Source organism: Platichthys flesus, chromosome 7 (genome assembly GCF_949316205.1).
Source record: "Platichthys flesus chromosome 7, fPlaFle2.1, whole genome shotgun sequence".
Classification (NCBI taxonomy): Eukaryota; Metazoa; Chordata; class Actinopteri; order Pleuronectiformes; family Pleuronectidae; genus Platichthys; species Platichthys flesus.
In genome coordinates, this window is record NC_084951.1 from 12,892,309 (window position 1) to 12,916,234 (window position 23,926).

At 40.8% G+C, this 23,926-nt stretch overlaps 2 protein-coding genes across 3 annotated transcripts in view; one reads left to right on the forward strand and one right to left on the reverse strand.

The window, feature by feature from the left end:
- phactr3a (phosphatase and actin regulator 3a) overlaps positions 1-5,373 on the forward strand; it is a 33,650-nt gene extending 28,277 nt beyond the window's left edge. For both annotated transcript variants that reach the window (XM_062392128.1, XM_062392129.1), the window contains exons 8-12: positions 2,653-2,708; positions 3,399-3,460; positions 3,627-3,767; positions 4,248-4,324; positions 4,753-5,373. In XM_062392128.1, coding sequence (XP_062248112.1) covers positions 2,653-2,708; positions 3,399-3,460; positions 3,627-3,767; positions 4,248-4,324; positions 4,753-4,768 — 352 coding nt within the window. In that variant the 3' untranslated portion in view covers positions 4,769-5,373. The remainder of the gene's footprint in view (positions 1-2,652; positions 2,709-3,398; positions 3,461-3,626; positions 3,768-4,247; positions 4,325-4,752) is intronic.
- Positions 5,374-5,468: 95 nt separating this feature from the next.
- Positions 5,469-23,545, reverse strand: sycp2 (synaptonemal complex protein 2). Its single transcript, XM_062392487.1, has 45 exons — positions 23,522-23,545; positions 23,249-23,389; positions 23,028-23,159; positions 22,833-22,937; positions 22,713-22,737; positions 22,359-22,444; positions 22,171-22,265; positions 22,053-22,087; positions 21,811-21,953; positions 21,645-21,697; positions 21,444-21,489; positions 20,754-20,858; positions 20,583-20,643; positions 20,207-20,355; positions 19,800-19,877; positions 19,477-19,563; positions 18,040-18,145; positions 17,440-17,585; positions 17,280-17,330; positions 16,900-16,963; positions 16,766-16,811; positions 16,566-16,645; positions 15,998-16,425; positions 15,768-15,895; positions 15,641-15,677; positions 15,489-15,553; positions 15,345-15,390; positions 15,224-15,267; positions 15,059-15,116; positions 14,723-14,888; positions 14,541-14,605; positions 14,247-14,447; positions 13,601-13,768; positions 13,206-13,359; positions 11,882-12,183; positions 10,890-11,174; positions 10,719-10,770; positions 10,394-10,522; positions 8,835-9,028; positions 8,433-8,527; positions 7,977-8,076; positions 7,698-7,756; positions 6,772-6,850; positions 6,390-6,446; positions 5,469-5,831 (listed from the first exon to the last, which is right to left on the reverse strand). The coding sequence occupies exons 1-45, from the start codon at positions 23,543-23,545 to the stop codon at positions 5,775-5,777; spliced, it is 4,827 nt and encodes a 1,608-aa protein (XP_062248471.1). The 3' UTR covers positions 5,469-5,774.
- Between the last annotated feature and the right edge of the window lie 381 nt (positions 23,546-23,926).

The following is a 23,926-nucleotide window of genomic DNA, read 5'->3' on the forward strand; positions in this document are numbered from 1 at the left end:
TGGGCTCACCACGAGCCAGATCGGACTTTGCTACAGGAATATTATATATCTGAATATTATTTCAGATTCAGCGAGGAGACAAAGACCCAAACACAAAAAAGGAGTGGGCAGTGGGCGTTTCTAAAAATAGCCTCGGAGTCGCTGCGTAGCACACACAGCACCGCGTGCAGGAGAGAAATCCCCATCAGCGTGTTGCTAGGGAGAAGCGAGGCGTTTTCTGCAGGAAGACTCCATTGTCTCGAAGATACCAAGTGTTGTTGCCAGGCAACACAGCGAGCGGGTCAATAATACAGTGGTTCTATTCGCTGGGGCTTTGGGAGTGTTTTTTAGTTTCACCAGTTTAGAACGTACCAGTGTCTGAGCTGCGGGGAACACTGGGTCCCTCCGTTGGGTTTGTGGAAAAGTCGTGATTCAGCAAGGGGGTCTCTGTGACTTTGCTGCCCCCCCCCCCCACCCCACCCACACACACACCTGTGGATGAGATTCTCAGAAATGTGCGTAAGTTAAAATATAAAGCACAATTCAACGACAAGGCGATTCAAAGTGCACTTCATGAAATATGAAAGGCATAGTGACAAATTGTAAACCCAAGACATATTACGTGGTAAAGGACGAAGGAAGACGATAACAGAAGCACATTTTTTCCGTTTGCCAGAGGTCGCACGCAGGAATAAATTGATCGAATAGCTCCATATTGATGACTAACCCTGGAAGACTTTCTTTAGTGTCTACGTTTCATTTTCAGCCTTATTTCTCAGAAGAGAATCCACAACAGAAGTCCAACTGTTGAATTTGTCCCTGTGCTGCTCCTGGATTTCTGGTCACACACGTGTTAATTGACGCAGACTTATTGCTGGCCTGTGCTCATACACAGCATCGATCATTAACAGTGATGGTGGTGGGTTAAAAATAACATGGGACACTTCATACTTTTCCGTGAACGCTGCTTTCTTTCATGTGGTGAAAGGTCGACCGAAGTAGAACACATGTACAGAACCAGCCTGAGCTGAACGCTTCTCATTACATAACCCATCATGGTGCCTTCTGCGTGCAGATGGGAGCGCCAGTTGTTTCGTAAATGTGTTAAGCTGGTTCACAACGGGCTTAGATTGTATTAAGGGGGTTAAGAAGACTAGGAGGCCTGTCCACATGAACTATTGTTCAGGAGAACACTGCCACCATTTCCATCGGCATCTCTGTCAGACATGTTCTTTCCCCTAAAATACTTTAAACAGTGATGTAGCACTTCATTTATGTTAGACACCGTCTTTTCTCATGAGAGTTTTGCATGTTGTTATTGTGTTGATGTGCTTTGTTACAATCACTCTGAGGTTTATTTGTTTTTTTTCCTCCAGTTAAAAGGGTTTTCCTCCCCTCTTGTCTAGTGCTCTGGTCAGAATATGTGTAAAATGTGGTTTATTGTTTGAAAATTAGCTTTTCAGACAAACTCGCACAGCCGACAGCCGCTTTGTGTCTGGGTCTCAGTGCATGTGACCTAACTTTGATGTCTGTATGTCTGTACTGGGCAGAACTATAAAGTGTGCTGGGTGGGCCCAGGTGAGGGGGATAAAGGGGGTCCTGCTGGGCGGCCGCCTCCTGCCCTCTCTGTCCTTTTCCACCTCTGGGGGGGGGCACATGCTGTCTGGAGCTGAGCCCTGTTGTGCAGCTCACATTTATTAATAATTCAAAATATGAATAGTTCACAAGCACAGGGGTTTCTGGGAGGGAACGGAAACAAACACCGGATTCGGGAGAGACCTTTCCGGCGCCTTGATGGTGAAGGGAACGTGTCAACTTTATTGTCAATTCTACCACTCGAGCAGGGCAGTCAGGATTTAAATGTGGTTTCTCTCTGATCCCTGTGGTAAACATATAAGTAGAAATACAAGTACACAGTATATAGATAGATTGAGCAGTGCAAAATACTATAGAGAGAGCAATGTATGAGTAGAATAGCACCAGGCGTAGTCAAATAGCTGCAATCACAGTAAAAACGACAGCGATCTGACAAGCGAGTGGTGCCTTTAGTGTTTTGGACGAGTTTTATTATGTGATCAAAATAGATTTCGAGACTAAAGGACTGAGCTGGTGCAGCAGCGGCACGGCGGGTGGGACTGTGCCAGTGGCCCAGTGTGTGGACCGGGCGGAGGATGGGGAAGCCTCCAGTGAGTGGGATTCTCTCGAAGCTCCGCCCTCCACAAATTATGCATGTAGTAACCAGGGAGACTGAGGGAGTCGCGCCCCATCACGACCCAGTTCAGACGCGCCTGTGCTCGGTGGAGGATAGTGGAGACGAGCCGCCGCCGCCGCTGTGGAGAACGACAGCCGAACACGAGCAGCCGAGCACGAGCACGTCCTGACATGCAGCATCGGTCCGGCGCACAGTAACCTGGCGGAGGATTCCCGAGAAACACCTCAGAGGAGTCGGAGCTTCTTCTGTGTCCAGATGTGGGGAGCGCCTCTGCCCAAGCACCACAGCCGCGGATCGGATGCGAGATGGAGAAATAGGGGATTCCTGTGGAGGGCGCGCACGGTGAAGAAGCGAGAGCCGGTTTAAGGAGGACAGGAGAGGACAGGAGAGGGCAGGGGAGGACAGGGGAGGACAGCTTGAGACACAATGGTTCAAAACGTGGTTCTGGTGTTTCTCCGCAGGAGGCTGAGCCAGAGACCGAATGTGGAGGAGCTGGAGAGTCGGAATATCCTCAAACGTGAGTTTTTCAACGCATCTTTTTTTTCCCAAAAGTGAAACCTTTCCGTTTGAATTTTTTTAGAAAAACACACACTCACTTAAGACCATGCATTTTTGATAGCGCAGCCCGGCCCGGTGCCTGGTTGATTATTCAGGAGCAGGAGAACGCATCACTGCACATCCCCTCCCTCCACTCTGATCCCTGTGGAAGGTGCTGGAGGATGGAGTTGAACACAGGAACTTGAAATCACCAGATTTTTTAAATCAACATACATCCTGCACTGCTCCCAGTTGACCACATGCCCCTTATATGGATTTCTCTCTGGTTTCCAATTTATGTAACTGCAATATACATTTTCTATCTGTGCAATGTTAATATCACATATGCTCAATATTGTTTAACTGTTTGTCTGTTTTTTTTTAACATCTGAATTAACTCTATATCCCAGAGTCCCTTGTGTTTATATTGTATATTTGACCAGTCATTACCTTTAATCTGTTGCTTTATTTCACTGTTGCCTTTTTGCTGCTCTAACACAGTAAACTCCCCACAGTGGGAATAATAAAGGATTATCTGATTAGTTTGATTTAAAAATAATCTAAACTCATTAATCATTTAAATTAAATTACTATGATATCTAATGTGTTTTTAAACACTCACTTGTTGATGTTTGGATTAATAATTTATTTGTTGTCTTGTTTTTTCCAGAGAGAAATGACCAGACAGAGCAGGAGGAGAGGAGGGAGATCAAACAGCGGCTCAACAGAAAGGTACAAACTGTGTGACTGTGTATTTTATTCTTGATAACGAATCAATACTTATGAATAAATGGACACTGTACATGTGAGGCACATGGGGACAGTAGTGTAGTTTAGTAAAACTTGATAGAAGCCAGTAATAATCGCCCCCCCCCCCCCGCTTCATTGTGTGTTCCAGCTCAACCAGCGGCCCACAGTGGACGAGCTGCGAGACAGAAAGATTCTGATCCGCTTCAGCGACTATGTGGAGGTGGCCAAAGCTCAGGACTACGACAGGAGAGCAGACAAGCCCTGGACCCGGCTCTCGGCAGCTGATAAGGTGTGTGTGTGTGTGTGTGTGTGTGTGTGTGTGTGAGAGTGAGACACAGGCAAGGCAACTCATGTTTTATTTATTTTTAAACCAAGGTTTTTAAAAACGTATTACCTTCCACTAACCGCTTTGATGCATCACCAAAACAAAATTAAGGCCAATATTATTCCAAATATTAACTAAGATCTCGAGTCGAGCATTTTCACTCGCATGACACTCCATGATTTGTGGATGTTTTCCCTCTCCTGTCTCTGCCCCTGCTCGTTTTCTTCATAGTGTCTCTTCAAATTTGATCTATAACACATGGAAACTCAACTCTCCACTCATGCATGTTGCTGCTAATCCTTTGTCGTATTTTTTTTTGTTTCATCACATGGTTTTTCCTCCTGCTGTCATGTTTCTGTTCCCCGAGGTTGCAGCGGCCCGATGGCTTAGGATGCACTTAAGGGATGCACTAATGTTTTTTTCCCTCCTCTCCCCTCCCCACAGGCGGCAATCCGAAAAGAGCTGAACGAATTCAAAAGCACGGAGATGGAAGTGCACTCCTCGAGCAAACACCTGACGAGGTCAGTGTTCTACGGTGCATGTCTGTGGAATGTGCATGTAAGGCTCTATTCTGGGCAACAGCGATTCTAAATATAGCCCTCCTCGCTCATCACGAGAGCACCCGGGAGCTAAAGATAGATGGCAGTGCTTGTGGATGCGGGGGAGGGGGAGCTTGTCCTCTGGTGGGCTCGTACAGTCAGGCAGAGAGATGCCACAGTGTCCTTGGTCGGGTTTGTTTGGAAAGCAGCGGTCCTCGCTGTGAGTTCTGACAGTGACCCAGAGCGAGGACAGGGGACATGGTATACGTCTGTCCCTTCCACATTAAGTGCCTGCGCTCAAATAGCCCCACAGTCCTGATTAATAGCTGCAATTATAGCTGGGTGTGATGACAAAGGCACCTTCTGCTGTCACGATACGTTACTGATCCTCTTCACGTTTGTCTCTTCAGGTTCCACCGGCCATGAAAGTGGGGAGTTTCTTCTGTGAAGAAATGCTGAGCGTAGAAATTTTCCTGAGGCTGCTACAAGCTGCTCAGAGGTGGCAGCTCAAAGAGCCTGAAGCTTTTTTTGTCTTCAGCGTGTCTTTAAACAATCTTCCAGCTCCCTCTGACGACCATATCATCCGCCTGAGAGCGCGGGTGTGGGAGAAAAGATGACAGCAACGCTAGCGACGGTGGGTCTTGGAGATGACCAGACGTCGCCACACGGAGGCCGACTGGTAGAAGAGGACTTTGTTGGGAGTCTCTGACTCTCAGAGGGAGAGCGGAGGGAAAAAAAACAATCTTGTCATTCAGTCAGTGTTGTTTTTTTTTTGTACTATTACATGGACTCCTTTGACAAGGCAGCAAGAATCTGTGTAGTGGGAAGACGTTGTGCATGTGACCAGCTTCACCTTTTCTTAACTGATGAATAATGTGTCACTCGGACTGTGTAAAGACTGAGCAGTCTGGGGGAAGGAGGGGTTGGGACTGAATTTGATATTAACTGTACATACAGTATGTCAATATGAATGGGGCCGTCAATGTCTTCACTGAAAAGAGAAATACCTTTGTAAGCACTACTTGTCTTCAAAATACAAGGTCTTTTTTAAAGAATGGCTCCTCTCATGTTTTCATCAACCTTTATTTTCCATGAAGAATCAGGATGAGGTATTTGAAAGCAACGGTTAAGATTTTAAATGGAACTTTTCAGTTTTTCCAACTTACAATCTATACATATCATAAATATAAATATCGGAATAAAATTTTAATATTTTTTTCAAACATACAAAACAACATATCCAGGTCAGAATAAACCAAATACATTTTCATACAATAAAAGCAGAACATGACAAAATTCTGCCGAACATTTTGGGACCAAATCAGCACAGGTCAACTAACACAGCGCAGTGTGAATTGTGTGGTGAAATACACAACCCTGTTTACAGCATAGGGACCTGACGGAACGCCGTTCAACTCAGAATCTGGCTCCATCATGGGAAGAACAAAGCATGCAGGCCTTTCTTCACACTCTGGATCTCTCCCACTTGCTACAGAAGGTAAATAATAACAAAGAAACATTTAGGAAAGATATTGACACAACAGTTTCCACAAGTTAAATTTAAGATTTTTTTAAGACCATAATGAAAGAAATTTCAGAAGCATATCAGGTTCAACAGATATGCTGAATATTGGTCTTTCTTAAAGTCTTTCCTACAGAGTTTTCTAACCAAGTGTTTGTAGACTATAAAATGTTAGTCCCATGTTGGTCTTGTTTGTAGTTAAACAAAAACCCACAACCACATACTAAAGAAAAGAGGACGACTAAACAAAAAGCCTTGTTTGTAGTTTTATCAAAGTGTGCAAAATGTATTGTTGATAAAGAACTAAGACACACAGAGACATTACAAGCTATGCTAAAATTCAGATTGTTGAAATCGACTTTTCTAGAACCAGGGAAAACCCTGACACAATCACTTTCCAGGCTATTCATTCTCTCAAGTCAGTATTTTATGTACTGATGACTGAGTAGAGGACACAAAATGAAAAAACAGACAAAAAAAACAGGTCAATGTTTTGTGTCTAATCCATCTAACCAGTCAACTCACCATCTCACTCAGGAGTCTGTCCTGAACCGACTTCATATCTTTCCTCATCAGACACATCTGAAAACAGCAGGCAGAGCAGCAGGGTTTTAGGGGCGGGAACATAGAATGTGACAGTCAGGTCAAGCAGGGCGCCAGCTGACACATGAGACAACAAGATAAGCAAAATGCTGCAAAGGCCACTCAGCGAAAGCTGGTTGGACAGACCGGTTCACAGACAGAGGTGACATGTTTTATTAAAAAAGTAGAAGGTCTGTGAGTTAATATCCTCGCGAAGCTAACTGGGCTCTGGATTTTACAAAGCAAGTGAGAAGTTCATGGCATGAGCGACACATTGAAGCACATATTAGACACTGGCTGTGAAGTTCAGGCCTGAGAGTCAGACCTGGGATGTGAATACGTTCTCCTCGTACTCCAAGCTGTGGCACATGTTGCTCTGGAAGGCTTTCTTCAGACTCTCGTTTCTGGGGGAAAGGAGACAAGTGATCACAAAACCAAATGAGAAAGCACAAAAGAAGGTGAGAGAACAATCAGGTTTAGTGTAAAGGAGAAATAAATACATTAATGTAGTGCTATGTATGATTAACACTGATGCACTTTTTCCAATTCGAAAGCTGTCAGGAGGGATTTCTTGTTACTTGTTGTCAAATGTCGAGTGAAACAATAATGTTGAAATCCTAATTTTAGGAACAGCCACTTGATAACACACATGTAACTAGAATGTAAGTCAGCAGAGCGAAAACCTTTGCTAAGGCAGTCCCCTTAAATTCAATCGAGCTGCACCAAACTGTGAACAAATGTGTCTTATGTTTTTATCAATATCCATTAATAATTCCCCCAAAAATGTTGAACATTTTGAAAAAGGACGTATCTGGCGACGTGAGAGTGGGATCCAGTGATTTTTAAAATCTTTTTGAATCTTAGTATATTTTTGTTATACTCTTTAACTGTGACTGATTATTTCAGCCAGAACTGTCATTTGCAGTAACGGCCAACAGTGGATGATAGTGGGGCAAAGCTTCCCAAATAAACATCAGTCATATCAGCCTTAGTCATATGAAGAAAGCGCTGGATAGAAATAGCTTGTGCTGTGGGGTGCAAATTGAGATTATGACGATAAGCCTAAAAGAAAAAACAATTTTCCTGATAAGCTTGTTCCTCGAACTAAAGTGTGTTATTCATCCTTGTACAGACAGAGGTTTATGCATGTGGGAATGTGCATTGATCAGTGCGTAAGGAACATAGCATCAAACAAACAACATGAGTCTTCCACTACTCGAACAAACAGAAACCACAAGTCCCAGGCTTCACCTCCTGGTTTCCTGCTCCTGGTAAGAATGGAAAGCCACAGCCTGTTTTTTCCAGTAAATCTGTGAAAGAACAGAGAACAAACCCTGACGCTGGACGAATCAATTCCAACAACACATCATATTTAGTGACAGTCCCATCTTACAGAAAACTGTACGCGATATATTTTCTTTTGGTAATGTTCTTTCCATATTCCCTCTCAACACAGCTAGTGAGCATACGTGTGTGACAGTGTGTGTGTGTGTGTGTGTTTGAAGACTAGAAAGAGGCAGAGTGACCCACTGTCAGGTCTTTCTCCATGTTCCGGAGTGCTGTGTCATCCTGCTCCAATTTGTGGATCTCTTCCAAAAGGACCTTCTGAACCTGTTCAAGCCTCTGTGTCCTGTGGAGAGAGAATCAGTCAGTACAAAATAGAAATCGAAAATGGAAAGAAAAGAAGAGAAAGACAGAACATTGTAGAGTCGGAAGTAAAAGACAAAACTTGGAACTTCTTTTGGAAATCAACACTGAATACCGAACTGTACAATATTACTGTGTAAATTGTACAGTTGTTATCTCAGAATCTGATTCAGTCAACGATGGTAGCAGTCAGGGGGGGGTATTTTGATGGTGTGCATGCAGTATGCTATCCTGCCAACACATTGTTATTCTTATTAAACTGTGTTAAGACAAATTAGGGAAACACTGCTGTGAATGGAAAAATTACCTTTATGTTTTCTCATACTCATACTGACTAACCTGTGTTTGGTGACTTGCATGTTGAAGGAGGACACATGTTGCTGGACAGTCTTCAGTGACTGCTTGTTGTAAACCTCAACCATCTTGTAACGGCTCTGAATATACACATTTGAGACAGTGGTTATAAAAGTCATCATTCAATGTCAGTGGATCAAGGTTATTGAAAAAAAAGCTGAAGAGAAGAGGTGTGATGTGTTCAGGATAAAATATTATGATGAAATGTATTGACGGTTTGTTAAATACACAAGGCTACGTTTCCAAAAACATATTTTAGTGGAGATAAGATCCGAACATGCTTCAGATAAGAGGAACAGCATGATATAGTGTCATGAATGCAGGCCCTGCTGTACCTCCACTTGTTGTTAGAATGTTTGTCACTGTGTACGTGTGTGTGTGTCCAACCTGGAACTTCTTCTTTAGCTCAGAGCTGAATTGCTGGCACACGTTACTCTGGTTAAAAGCAATTCCAGGCAACTCCAAATCTTCATCCATGTCCACGTCTCCACTGCCCTCTTCGGCCTCCCATTGACTGGAGCTCACTGTGTGGGAAGAGGACATGACCTGGCTCACCTCACCTTCAGCAGACAACCCAATGACTGAGGACAAAACACAAAGCCACAGATATGTGAGGGTAGATATTCAATTTCTCATTGGTGTATTTTTCAAAACTTCAAAAGAACTAGAAACCATAGAAAAAAGATAAATCTTCCAGAAATATCTGATGTTGGTACTAGGGATGTCACGAGAACCGATACTTACGATACCTTTCAATACTAAAATAACAATACACAGACGATGCCCATTTTTTGATGCCCAACCGTGAGCGCCGATGCCAGCTGTTAGCATCGGTGCTGCGCCTCTTCTGGAGCTGCGGCGCTGATCTCTGAGCAGCTGAGACCAGAGAAACTCTGTGTTTTCACTGTTTCCACTAATAAGAGGCAGCCGGTCAGTCAGTGAGCGACTGCTTCACGTGAACGAGCTGTGATCTCACTGTGTGCTCCGCTCCCCGCCCTGCTCACCCGCTCAGAGACACAGTCTCTATCTCGGAGCGCGCGCGCGCACACACACACACACCGCCCGCTCCTGGTATTTCATGACGGCCTGATACGATGATGATTTAAAAAATAAACGTGAACGTGACTTTCACTCTCGTTCAACATATGAAAACTGATTCGTTAAGTTTGCCGTCCGCGAAAAATATGCTCAACACTGCACAGGGAGCCACTGCAGAGGGGCTGAAGAGCCGCATACGGCTCCGGAGCCGCAGGTTGCCGACCCCTGCTCTGGAGGATGAGGTGAAGCGATTTTTTACCGTGGTATTTGAAATTGGCATCGAGAATCGTGTTATTTTACTGGTATTGGCACCGACTACTGAATTTTTGGTATCGTGACACCCCTAGTTGGTACACACTTTGTATATAACTATAAGAAAAGAATGTATCTTAGTATTCATATATTAGCTTACAAATGAATCATTGTACTTTTCGGCATTTCTAATTATGATTTGACACCAGTTACACCAACGATTCTGTTATATATGTATTCTACTAAATTGCCAGTAATTGTGGTGTTGAATAAAAACAAAGGAAAAGACTACCTGTGCTCTGGGTTGTGTCTTTTAACATCCTATTCTTAGTAGATTGATATTCTTCACTATCCTTTTTACCTGCTTTCCTTGTTTACTACTTTGAACTGAATGTGGACCGTATTGAAGCTCCTCTTCATTGTGTTAATAGCTTTAAGTGCGTAAATGATGAACTGAGAAGTGACTCATAACTACAGATGATCCAACCGACCATATTTACTTGACCAAAGAAAATGTACGTTTTTTAAAACCAACATTGGTGACATTTAATGTGTGAGTTTTGCATAGGTTGTTAAAGTTACTCTACATGATTATATTGATATTAGATATTAGCCTTGTATAAATTTACCACTAATTCACAAGTAACATGTCTTACAGGACTTGAACAACTTCCTTGGCTTCATCTGAGGAGCACGCTGCGCTCTCATCTTGCTTTTCATCTTCTCTTCCTTCTCATCTTCCTCAGAATTACTGGATTTGGAGACGTGCCGCTTGCGACTGGGTCCTTTGAAAAAAATGTTAACTTACAATATATAACCAATTACTTGACAGGCTCTTAATAAATAACAAATGTAGTGATTTGACCAAGGATCCCAAGTAGAAGGAACTTGTGCTTAGATTATTTTTCTAACTATTTGTAAACTAAAATGGAAATCCAGTTTCCATGTGAAAGACCAAGCTGGACACAAAATGTCTTCTACCTGACATAAGAGGCTGTTCTTGCTCCACATCTGAGTCTGAGAGTGGTGTTTTCTGTCAGGAGAGACAGTAATGCATTATATAACTCATGAATGTGTTTTCAGTGCTGCTGCTGTTTGTTCGATCACTAGCATATAAACGTGAAACATAAAGAGTAATAAGGCCATCCCTACCTCTGTTTTGTGAAACACAGTCAGAGGAGCCCTGGGGCTTTCCTTAACTCTGCCAGTGATCACTGATGACTTAGTGGACGATTGGCTGAGTGAAACCCTTGATATTGAAGACACTTTACCGATGCCATATAGGTTGTTATTGTTGTCGTCATGGAAAGGTGACTGTGGAGGAGAGGGCAAGGATGGCTTATCCAGCTCAAAGAATGTAGATGTCAGCAGGGGTTGAGTGAATACAGGCGAAGGAGACTGCTGTGCTGGTGAGAGACACTGCTGATTTGGACTGATCTGGAGATAGAAAGGGAGATGACATTGAAAGTGATGAGACAATGATGGAAAAGAGGAATGGAGCAGCTCATTTGGTGGTGAACTAATCACCTAACTCATCATCTCTGCATGTGTGGAAGACATTTCCACACATGCAGAGATGAAGCATTACGGCACAATTATCTGTTAAGCCTGAAATTAAATTGGTAATTTCATTCATGCTCATTATGTGTAATTTTATCATTTTCAACATAAATAACTATTTGTTATTAGCCTGATTTGTATTTCTCTAATGCCCACTTCAGACATGGTACCCACTATTCACGCCTGACCTAAAAACCTCAAAAATGATTTTGGAGGGAGCCAAGTTTGACTTCTTCCCTATCTTTGCCTAAATTTAAAATAGCAAGGTTAGATCCCACTTATATAAGGTGTAGGTTATGGTTTAGGAAGGCATGTTGTCATAAGTCACAACTCCATTCATGTGACGAGTGGTTCTCACATGACTACACAGTGGTGTCAATAATGTTACGAAGTCCATGTAGTGTAAAGGTGTGTGATCCACTCAAAAGTGTTAAATACCAGGGAACTCCTTACCTCTCATTAGGCTAGTCTAGTTGGAAATGGCAAGCACAAGATATTCTACACTGCCCAGTTACACAGTAAAAGTCTTTGAATGTGATTCAAACCCTGGAGCTACAGAGGACAACAGGAAGGTGCTGTGTTACCTTTGCTGCACGTGGCCCAATGGGAGGATTGGGTGCAGCGTTTTGATGTCTCAGTGAGGCGAGAGAGGCGGCACACTGGATGGATTGAGTCCTGGATGTGCTGCGCTTCTTTTCTCCACTGTAGTGAGAGGGGGGCTTGAAGTTTCCATTACTGCTGACAGTAGAGCAAGGTTTAGGTAGCCGCAGGATTGGCGAGGGGGTGTCTTGGCAGGCAGGGTCAGGGGAGGCAGGGAGTGGAGATCCCCGCGGGGTGACAAGAGGGGAGAAGGTCAAATCCAAGGTTGGGGCTGACCTCTCGTAAGCTGTGAGAGTCCAAAATAAACACAGATGTTCAAACAGCTGGCCACAGGAGGAGGACACAGAGTAGAGGTCAATAAATACATGCTTTGCTAAATATCAATTTACAGTTAAGAGGCTGTAAAGCAACAGGCTTATTTATGCAAGAGTATTAAAACATAAATACAAAATATCTTTAGACTGAAACTAAAATGGCTAAAACAATGCTTTACATAACCACATCATAACCATGCACAGAGCCATAATAAAAGCTGTGTTTAAGTCAGATTGAAACTCACAAACAACTTAATAGACAAAACTTGAAACTTAGAACTTAGAACACACTGTTTAGAGTCCTTCATAGAGGTAGAATACAAATTGAGGATGTCAGGTAAACAGGCAGAGACCAAATCCTTCAATGCTGGATGGTAAGTCCAGGTGAGCTGTGCTGGGGGATGGCGAAGGGCAGTGACTGTTTTGTTGTGATGTAACAAAGTTGCGTTAGTTTTTTTTAAGGTACAGTATTTGGGTTCATTCTATATGTTCATATTATTCAGCAGCTAGACCTGCTTCGTAATGAAAAGAAGTCATGGATCTCAATTAAGCGGAAATACATATTTCATGTGCATCTGAACGACACGACACAGAGGTCTGCCTGCCTGGTGAGAACTGTATGTCCAGCCCAGGAACACACAAAGCCAAGTCTGAGAGAGTGTTAGTAGGGCAAAGAGCACAGACCTACAGTAATATCCTGGCACAAATCACTACTTTTAAAACTTTTTATGGACAATATTAATGACAAGTGTGAAATAAATGAGATCATAGTGAAACTGTGGTTGGACAAATTAGATGATGAAAGGCCTCCACAGTTTAGGCACTAAGAAACATTAGGGACCATTCACTAATGTACTGTATGTGCCCACTGTGATGGAATTAATAAACCATTTGACCCCATCATGAAACATATAGTAGACATTTGCTGATGTCAAAGGAGTCAAATGACTGTTATCTAACTCAGATGTTGGTGAGTATCTTTCCAGAGTCTTACATCTCATCCTCTCCATGAAAGGAGGTGACGGACAGAAGGAGGTCTGGCGAGCAGCCAACGACTCCTTTAATGCATTCTTCTGTTCTTGGACGGGGTTGATTTTTTTCTTACTAAACTTTGAAGTGACTTGAAGAACATTCTCAGGCCTCTGCTTCTGAAAGACAAAGTGTGTCTGTTATAAATCTGAATCAAGAAACACAATGCCTATTCAAGCCCACAGCTCACTCAGTGAACACATTCAAAGGTTAGGCTCTGAACAGCCAAAACAAAATCAAAGTTGGACATGCTTTTACCATGTAGTGATACTGATGAATTAAGATGTACAGATGCTTTTTGGGATGTATGGATAATCATTAATTGAGTATAACATGAAATATGCACTCTATGACCTGTACCTTGGAAATAGATGGCTGTTCTGAATTGATATCCAAGCGGCTGCTGAGATGACTGCTCTCTAGTTTCAGGGAGCCTTTGGCTGGTTGTTTGGTGGCAGAATTTTTCTTCATCACCTGAGCCGCCTCATGAGTTTTCTCAGTGTTCTCCAGATGGTCAGAGGCACAGTGCTATTATTAAGGGACAAAGAAAGTATGATTTTTTTCAATTTCCATAATCCTAATAATTATCCGCTTTGTTATGCTCCTCCTCATGGTACTAGTTCATCCCAACTGTGTTTTCACTTTGGTTGTGGAATATACCTGACTCAAATTTCAAACAGTATATGATTAAATACCTGCGATCAATAAAAAGTGTTTTAGGTCCTTGTCTAAATCTTCTGTTCACTTGTTGAAGAGAACATACATGATTTTACATGTTCTTGCTAAAGTCGTTTTAAAACACTGACACTATTTGCTTGTTTTTGAAAACAAGATGCGTCAACATTTAAATTCAAAGGCATGATGTAGATTTGTAGCTGGTGTTAACGCCTTTGACATCACAAAAGATTATTTGTTGGGCTAACAAAATACCAAAATGTTGATTGGTCAGATCTGTGTCGTTTTTCTGCAGTGTTTCAAAAATTTGACAAAAAGAGACATAAGTTACTGAGAAGTATTTTGCCGTATGAGCAGGAGGCTTCTCTGCATCTGACTGGCTGTCGTCAGTATCTGGCTCCCTGTAGCTCTTGGTAGAAGTGGCAGCTCTTCGTGGCCTCCTGGCTGCTGCATGTGGTCTGTTGGGGGCTTCTGCTGCTGGCTTCACCATCTTCTTTTGCTGCTCCACTCTCTCCTTCACATTGAGCTTCTTCTGCTTAAACAACAGTGACACACAGTGGTTACCTGTGATAGTGCATAAAAGCTTAGATAAAATGATTTACATTAAAAAAAAACACTGCCTTACATTATTTGGTTTGGTGTTACCCTTGACAGGCTTTGCGGAGGGAGGAGGTAAATGTGATGATTCACCTGCTCAGAACGAAAGCACATCCTCTTTATGTAAATGCTGATTTCTTCACTTGATTTGATCAACATCCAGTCTAAATGGACGAGTTTCAGAATATAAGCATGAATCAACGAGCCTACATGAAGTTTGAGGTGACTCAGCCCTAGGCTTGATGGGGGCCTGCCTTGAATATTTGGTAACTTTGGGTTTGGGTTTCCTGCTCGACTCCCTCAGCCAGCTGAGCTCTGTCATGGCATGGTCTGTGTCTGTGTCACTAAACAAATGCTTTTTCACATGCTTCTTCTCCTGCAAAGCAATAGGAGATTTAATGAGGAAAATAAAGAGAGAGAAGAGTGAAAGCAATTTCATATTTGTGAGTGCTGTATAACTAAGCACAGCAATTTCAAACTAATACAGACACACTAATACAGACACCCACACACAAACACACACATATAGTATAAATTAAATTATACTTTTGTTACAGGTTGTCCTCTCTTGGTTATGTTGTGGGATCTTGAGTCAGGGATGTCACTGTCGAATGATATGGCGAACATGAAATTAGACAGATTTTCATACAAACTCTTGCCAAAACGTGTCTTAGTTTTAGCCCACAGGTGATTCTCCACTGTTACACCTACCTGCTTGATGAACCATACGTGTTATTCAGGTTTCTTTCCTTTCCCTAGATTGTAATTAAATGAGACTTTAAACACCACAAGACCTCGGAGATATAAAATGACTAACAATAGTAAAATTTACCCCAAAAGTCAACGGTGTATCAAGGCTGAATGCAAATATATCCTTTCTGTTCAAAAGAAAAAAGCCATTAGAAACATTCTAAATTTCACCAGACTTTCATGACATTTGAATGTACCCTTAAAACTTTTAAATTAAATATTTTACCTGGAAGAGTTTGTTGCACTTATACTCTCGGATTTCGTCATGCTTAAAGCTCCGGATGTGTCTTTCTATTGCAGGGAAAGTTCATCTTTAGTAAATCAAGCAGGTAAAAATGTTCTTAAGATACAGCTAGGAATAAATAAAGAATTGCTTACTTTAGCAGTTGAATACCAGCTCATATTGAAGATTGGCCTATTACAAAAACACATATGATCACTTAGTTATGCAAGCAGTGTGATTTGTTCATGTATAATATAGCCCTACAATCATCAATGTGCATACCTGTTAACAAGAGGAGGAATCCGGCTCTCAGGGATACTCTCTGCTTTATTTTTTGCTGTGGATTGAGTGTTAGTCTCATAATGGCTAGAGATGAGCTTCACCATGCTTTTTGCAACCTTTGCATCTCTCTGAGTAGTGACAGTAGAAGGTGAGAGAATAACAATATACAGGAAAACATAAAGAATCATAGAATCAGCATTAGTCCCAGCATTATTTCAAAGATGTCATACCTTCTCTTTGCTTGAGAGAGCCCTGTTAGTTTCAGCTGTGATGTCGGCAGTTACTCTCTCCTGCAGTGATGTAGTGTTTTGGGCCTTTACTGGAGCTTTGTGAGCTTCCAGTGACATCTGGCCTTTAGTCTTGACTTTGCCTGAGCCACTTCTCTGGGTCTGCTGCACTTGAGGAGCACATAAAGTGAAGGAACACTGGTCTGCAGTGCTTCTGCTTTTTGAATGCCCGTTGATGTCACACATTTTCCCTTGAGGTGCAGCTGCCTCTTGAGGTGCCCAATCTTGGGCTCTCTCACTGAGGACCTTCTGCAGGCGCTGGGTGAGTTTGGTATGGAGCTGCTTTTGGCTGATTGGGCCTGAGTCTGGAACTGACAATCTCAGCGCTACGGATGAGCGCTCCTGCTGGTGTGACAAACTTGACTGAGGCTCTAAAGGAAAATCATTGAATTTGAAAAGAAAGTTTGATAATTGTTAATTTAACCTGGATGTGTGTGTATGTATTACTAGATATTACTGTGCAAAACTTTCAGTGATATCTGAGAATGAGTGAAAATATTTTATGACTTACCAGGTCTTTGCAGTGTTTTTACTTTCTGTGTGGACATGGTTAGCATTTCAGAAACAGACAGTCTGCCCCAGTTAGAAGAACTGAGATTTGAACACAGAAACATGTGAACTTTATATACACCTGCTGCATAAACAAGAACATCCATTACGAAATCAGAGCAATTATCTGCAGTGTGTGTGGTGGTTCTCCGCAGAACTTACATTTGTTTCACACATGTGGGCTGGGTGTCAGGCACATAATTATCCTCTGTAAGTAAAACAATTAGGGATTGATTCAACAGTCAGTGAAAAATACAGATGTTGCTTTTGGGCAAAAGCTTTAGTCAATACAATACCCAGGGACTGTTCTTCTTGCTGTCCAGTTTGAACTTTATCTACTGCTTTTTCCAAAGGTGTGTTCTGTACAACAAGCAGAAACAAGGAATGTAAGTATATGATAAACTTTGTTTAAATATAACTTTCCTGTCACTATGATAACATCTAAAACACAATGGAGCTCATATCAAATACAAACTATAGTAGATTGCAGACAGCTGTGCTAGTTGGTACCAGAAACATAAATTATAGTCTGTGCTTGGAGTTCTTCTCTTAATAGTTATGCAAGACAAAAACAATATTACTGAGCATTGGTCAATCTTATACTTTCATACACAAAAAAATTTCAGAAACACTGTGCGGACGTAGAGAATGCACCCTAACTTTAGACATTAGATACCTTTTTTTGTTTGTCAACATTGTTGTTATCCACCTTTTTGGAGGCCACGCTCTGTAGAGACACAGAGCATGAAACTGAAGTTTAATTCCAACTGAGTTCAATATTTTGAACACTCAGAAAACCTGTGTTGTATGATAGGTATTCAGGGTGTGTGTCACACCTGCTGTACCATGCCCCCTGCTGTTGTGCTGCTGGGAGTTGTGTGATGACTGCCGGTCTTTAGATCTCTCAGGAAAAATTCACCTTGCCTATCACATGAACGAACTCTCAGCAAAGATGGGTTCCCTTTACCCTTGGATAGAGTGTCTAAGAGGAGGAAAGAAATCTATATTATGCAACAAGAGGACGTGGGGGGGGGGGGGGGGGGGGGGGGGGGGTGACCGTGAAGATCAGAGTCTCAGTGCAAAACAGGATGAATAATCCAAACAATTGTATTAAGATGCGAGTTATGAGTAGTTTATTAACACAAAGATCATCTTTATATGAATAACTGTCACTTCTGAATAGCCTATTTTTGTAAAAACTAAACAAAGGTGCCCTGTTCAACATTAAATAATTCTAAAGAAAAGCTAATGTGTCAACTCACATAACAAGCAAAGTTGTTAAAAATCAAATATGACATTAATTGTTTGTTTTTGTAAAATAACTCTATAATAATTTCTTTTAATAATGTTTTCTTGAAGGTTGAAGACATCGTAAACATACACATGTGCCTCACTGGTTCAACAGCAATCCTTTACAGTCTGTTGTGTCCACTTACTTTGCATAACAGCAGAGAGAGAACCAGCACTGTGCATACTTCCTCCTGCACTGTTGCATATGAAGGTGGTGGACTCTGAAATCCTCATATTGGCAGGGGTCAATATCTGAATGGAAATCAGAATGGCTGTGTCTGTGAATCATTTGCGTGGCCACATTTATATATGTGTATATAATGTACATAATGAGATTTTTTCTTTTCATTTAATTTTTTATTATTATTATATAACATATTTTTAATTTTAATTTTCTTGTCTACCTCATTCTGACTTGCCTGCTGCTTTAACAACTGTATTTCCCCTCTGTGTGGATCAATACATTTTTATCTTATCTTATCTTAATGGTCAATTTAAATGTGATATCCAAATGATCCCATAAAATTTAGGGACATTTTTAATGTCGAAGGATCACAGAAACACAGAATTTCTGCTGTCAATAAGGATTCAGTGTTTTGCAGAATAAAAATATGTAACCCTGATATAATTGTTACCACGCTCTCATCACCCCCTACCTGCTGTTTGAGGGACATACTGTATTAATTTGTTTCATCAAGACAATGAATACAAGATGGAATGTAGGAACCACTACTTAAGAGTTTGACGCTTTAATTATTCTTAACTATCCTCAACGATCATTCCTTCACCTTACACTTAGTAATATTTTGTAGCATTTAAGTGTAGTGTTGCTTGCTAAACTATACACATCTATTGAGTTAAGGATGTTTCATTCTACAATATAAATTTTACTTTGGTAAGAAAGAAATTCTCTAAAGCTGAAATGTGCAATGTGCAATGTGAATGTGCAAGAAAACAAAAAATTTGACACGTAATAAATGTTACCAGCTCATTAAACAGGATGGTTATGATTTAGATGAGCTTTTAGCTCTGTTTTGTATCAGGTTTGTATTCCAGAGTTTCCTCTAGGATTTTGTGTGTGTGTGTTTGTCTGCTAGTCTCTTCCCAAACAACCTGGCGATAACATTGATCGTCTGGTAACTTAACCCTGATGTCCTCGCTGTGCGTGTCATGTTACGTCTTGTGATGTCTGTAGCAGGTGAAATGCGTGCACAAAAAAAGTTTGGACTTTTTTTCAACGTGTTTAAATATGTGTCTCATAAACTCTTGAGCACAAAGTAAACTTCTGCGCTGTTCAGAGTTTGTGTTTATTGTTTAAGTGTTTAGTGAGTGGGAGTACACAAAGATAGGATACTCTTGACACGTTTCAAACCAACCGCTGCTTCTACCCTGATCCTGAAGCAGGTTATCATTGGCCGCCTGTTTGAGAAACTGCCTTGTTCACATTTACGTTCAACTAAAAGATGTTGGCATGGCGGGCCGCCACTCAGAAATGTAATCAGCAGAAACACTGCATTAATTTATCATTACTACATTTAAATTCAACATAGTATTTGTTTCAATATAAAATTAAAGTCTTCTACCTGTACAGGAGCAGTCGGAGCAGGCAAAAGATAGGGGGCGGTGCTTTTCTCACTTTCACAAAGGGACACCTGGCTCTCTGGGACAACCTCCATGGAGAGTGGCATCCAGTAGAAAAAGAAACATATCAACAGTAATTATGTCTGGCAATTTGCAGCTTTTTCAAAATGTTTAAACAAACTTATAAAATAATATCACATTGATGTAAAACTCATTACAAAGGCCCAGCAACCGCCATAAATTCCTTTATATTTTGGCATCCGTGATGACCACATTAATCATCATAGCTGTATGACAGAATTATGTTAACCGACTATAACCATACCTGCTGGGAGCTGTTCTCCTCCATGATGATTTTAACTGTCGTCTTCACCACAGATGTGCCCGTCTTCCCTACAAAGCCCTGACAGGAAGAGATGCTTGAGAATGTAAATCATCGGATTGATGACATATCTAGACTTTGCTTGGAGCAAAGAAAGAATGCTGTGGTTTTTACAAGCCAGGAAGTGTTAAACCACAGAGAAATGTTACAACTAGAAAAATTCATTAAAATTCATTAACAGTCAAAACTTCTTTTCAAAGGATGCCAAGTTCTTATCAAAGTTATTATTGTATCAATTATATTTTCTAAGTATGCATTTTGGTCTGAAAAACGAAAAATGTATTAATAAAATTACAAATATTGTATGGCATTGTGACCAATATGGACTGACAGAATGAGCCATGGCCTACTGTGTTTTTGGTTTGTCCATAGATGCTACGAGCAGCCTGCAGGATGTCCAGAGAGGAGCTGAAGTGGATGGTAAGACTCGATCCTTCAACCCCACCAACCATCACCACCTCTGACAGGTTTAACTGCAAGAGTTTCCTCTTGCCTTCCTCTGGAGATAAAAGTAAACACAGTATATCATACTGTACCCTTTCCCTCACACACAAGAAAATACTAGAAGAGTTTCAAGACACATACATATAATGTTCAGAAGTGCATCAAAATATCTGTGGTATAAGTGCATTTCCTTGGCTGGGTGGATTTATTGAATATTTTAATACACAGTGTATACTTTACAGCTGGTTTGGGATCAAATATGCAGATACAAGCTTTGATTACCTTTAACAGTGTAGCTTTGGAGTTCATTCTCATTGATACAGATCGTATCCCACTGACCCTCCTACATGAAGGGAAAAACACTCTCCATTAGACTATGACAGATGTCTTGTGTTTTAAATATAGTTATAAGTTACACAGCACTTTGCAAATTTACTATTAATCTCGAAGTACCTCTCCGTCTCCATCGGCCAAAGAGAAGTAAAAGGAGATGCTGTGGCTGCCAAGGTTGAAGTCGATCCAGAATTCCTCCAGTTTCTCATCAGCGGGCATCAGCAGCTGACAACAGAACCATAATAATTTCAACACAGCTACAAACAGACTAATAAGTATATTATGGTTTGTGACAATCCAATTCAACAGTTCAAAATAACAAGTGGGCAAAAAGGTATTGATAAGTTCTATATTATTGTCCTGAATTTGCTGTTAAACTGAGACATACAATATTTACTCTTTTTCCTAGGGCTAGGCGATAAAACAATAACAATAATAACTGAAAGATAATTTTCATTATCAGCAATATAGCAAAACTCCAATGTATGTCAATACAATGCTAATGCATTGTGAAACCACAGTGAGGAGTTAAAACACATAATGGATCGACCTCAGACTTGTTAAGTGTTGTAGTTTATCAAGTGGTCATCATTTTCTGCTGATAAAGAAGAGTTTAAAACCACAAACTTTATTCTGGAGCAAAAATCACTTAACATTTAAAAATAAATAATGTTTTTTAACATTAATGATGATAATCATTGATATTAACTAATATTATAATTTCTTGGTAAAACTTTTGATATCATTTTTGGCCATATCGCCCAGCCCTACTTGTTCCTATGCATCTTTGCACATCCTGTTTATACTGACCTCATGCTTGTCCAGATAAACTTCCAAACACGGGTAGGAATACACCCTACAGTACAAGAGAACACTGGCATTCAGTTATGTGCACCTAGATGTGAACCAGCCATATTAGAATATTCCTATTTTGAATGCCAACTCTAATGACCTCTCATGTTCCATGTCATGCCTTGTGAAGCACAGAGCTTTGGTGTGTATGTATTTTACCTTCTCCTGTCTCCCTGCATCCCATTCACCAAATTCAGAAACTTGCGGCAATCCTGAAATCACACACATTTACATTCAATCCTATGTAACCTGTTACTACTACTAATTACTATAATAAATTCCAACAGCAGTGCAAAAAAATGAAAGTGCTGATGACAAATTTTACCGTCTCAAACTCAGAATCACTGATCTTGGCAAAGGCTCTGGCCACATGCTCCATGCTGAACCATCGACTTGCCAGCTCTCTCCTCTGGACAGGAGTGGCCATTCTGCACAATGCCTCGGTCAGGGCTGTCTGCAAGTCGTAATCTGACACAAAACCACTGTACTGTACATTTTTTTAATGCAAATTGTAAGTATGGTTCTTGGTGAAAGAAAATAATATTATAGGCTTCATAAAACACCTACCACCACCCTCCAATATCCGACCAGCCAGCTTGACCCTGTTGATTTTGACATAAGATTGTGTAGATAGTTACAAAAAATTGGTAATGACACTAGCTCTGAGGAAATTACCAAGACATACATGATATCCGAGGCCTCCTGAGATGTTAGCATCTTCTTCTCTTTCTTGAGCTCCACTGGGATTTTGTCCAGAATTAGATTAAATTTACGAATTGCCTGTTAGAAAACCATTAGCATGTTAATCTACGAACAAATTCACACTTTATTGCTCCCCAAAAAATCTTAATGTTTATTAAACTTATTTCAAACCTCCTTCTGGATCAGGATATTGATTCTGGGGTCAATTCCCAATTGACCAACAGGATACAGGAAGGAATCAGTGATCTTGTATGTTCCTGCAAAAAACATATAGGAATACTATAATGTATTTTATAAGCTATGGTTCATAATGAAAGCGTTTAAATGTAAGCTCTGAGATGGTCCCTAAATGACTGTCTTCTATTTAAAAGCTCATAATATTTATTTTTATTGTATTCTCACAATCTTCTGTTTATAAGTAAGAGTTACCACAAAACAACATTGAGAGCACTTAATTTAATGGCGTCCTCAAATATTAAACACATACTGAGGTTGAATCACAAATTAAGAAATGTACAAGCGTACCCTCTTTAGATGCTTCATGTACCACCTATAAAAGAGAGGAAAGAAAACAGTTTTCAGAACAGTTACACGTACATGACTATTTTATTGAATCAAGTGTTTTACTGTAAGCCATAAGCTCACCGTTAGGGCATCAAAGAAATCCTCAGAAAGGTTGAACAGAGGCTCATCCCACTGTGGGCCACACTGGATCCACAGCTGCCTGCATTTCTCAAACCACTGTACCATGTGCATAAAACCAGATTCATTCAACAACAGAAAACATTAACTGATAGAGCCCTCACACACATTTTGCCTATATATTAGATGTATACTTATCTTTTTGATAAGGCCTCGACCTATTATCCCACAGAGCCCTTGGCCACTGCCAGGTAGTTTCAGGTTGTCCCCACATTTGGAGATGATGGCCAGAACCAGACTAGCTGATTTGGAATCTTTTTGATCCAAACACTAAACAAACAGTACAGACATGATTTCATTACACCTAAAAACAGCAAATTACCGTGGCTTGTTAGTTAGTGTGATGGGCCATATCTTACCTTGTGGACAAGTTTATCCAATTTGGTGAGAAAGTGTTGAGAACAGTTTAAAGAGGTGCCTTCGTGTATGTCCCGTTGAAAGAATACATCCAGTGCGCGGCTATCCCCACTCTTCAACACCTCACCAATGACTTTCTCCAACTGCGCAAAAAAAATGGTTCATCAAACTTGACTTTTAATTGTTACAGAATTTCATCAACTACTATTTATGAAACTTTACGTTAAGTGACTGTAATGCTGGCAAGTTAAGCTGTGTAAGTACTGCATTCCGACCTGTGTGTCCTGACCCGGTGCCATTCTTCTTGCCAAGGAATAACTTCACTGACTGTTGTCCTCTGCTGTCTTTGGAACAATTATAAAGCAAAACTGCAATTAAGCTGCAAATCTAAAAGCAACTTGAACATTAATTTGTTTGAATATTCACTCGTATTGTTTAATTTATTTTCCACTTTCTATATTGCTTCAATACCTTTTTGTATCTGTATCCAGGCATATATAATCCTGGCTATATATGTTTATATACACTGGCATACAAAGTTTGTCTGTGCTCACATAGTGTTATTGTATAGGAGATCTCTAATAAAAACAATAAACTTCAGCAGGAATCAGGTTTGGGTATAGTTGAAAGTCATCATAACATTCCTTGATGAAAAATTATGAGGCGCTTAATCAAACAAC

Bases quoted from the DNA above. Each gene is read 5' to 3' on its own strand.
- sycp2 (XM_062392487.1), bottom strand. From the start codon at position 23,545: ATGGCACCGGGTCAGGACACACAG. The intron at 15,117-15,223 runs GTAGGTGTAACA...ATCATTCGACAG, and splicing joins ACGTATGGTTCATCAAGCAG to TGACATCCCTGACTCAAGAT. The intron at 6,447-6,771 runs GTCTGACTCTCA...TGCTGTTTTCAG, and splicing joins AGAACGTATTCACATCCCAG to ATGTGTCTGATGAGGAAAGA.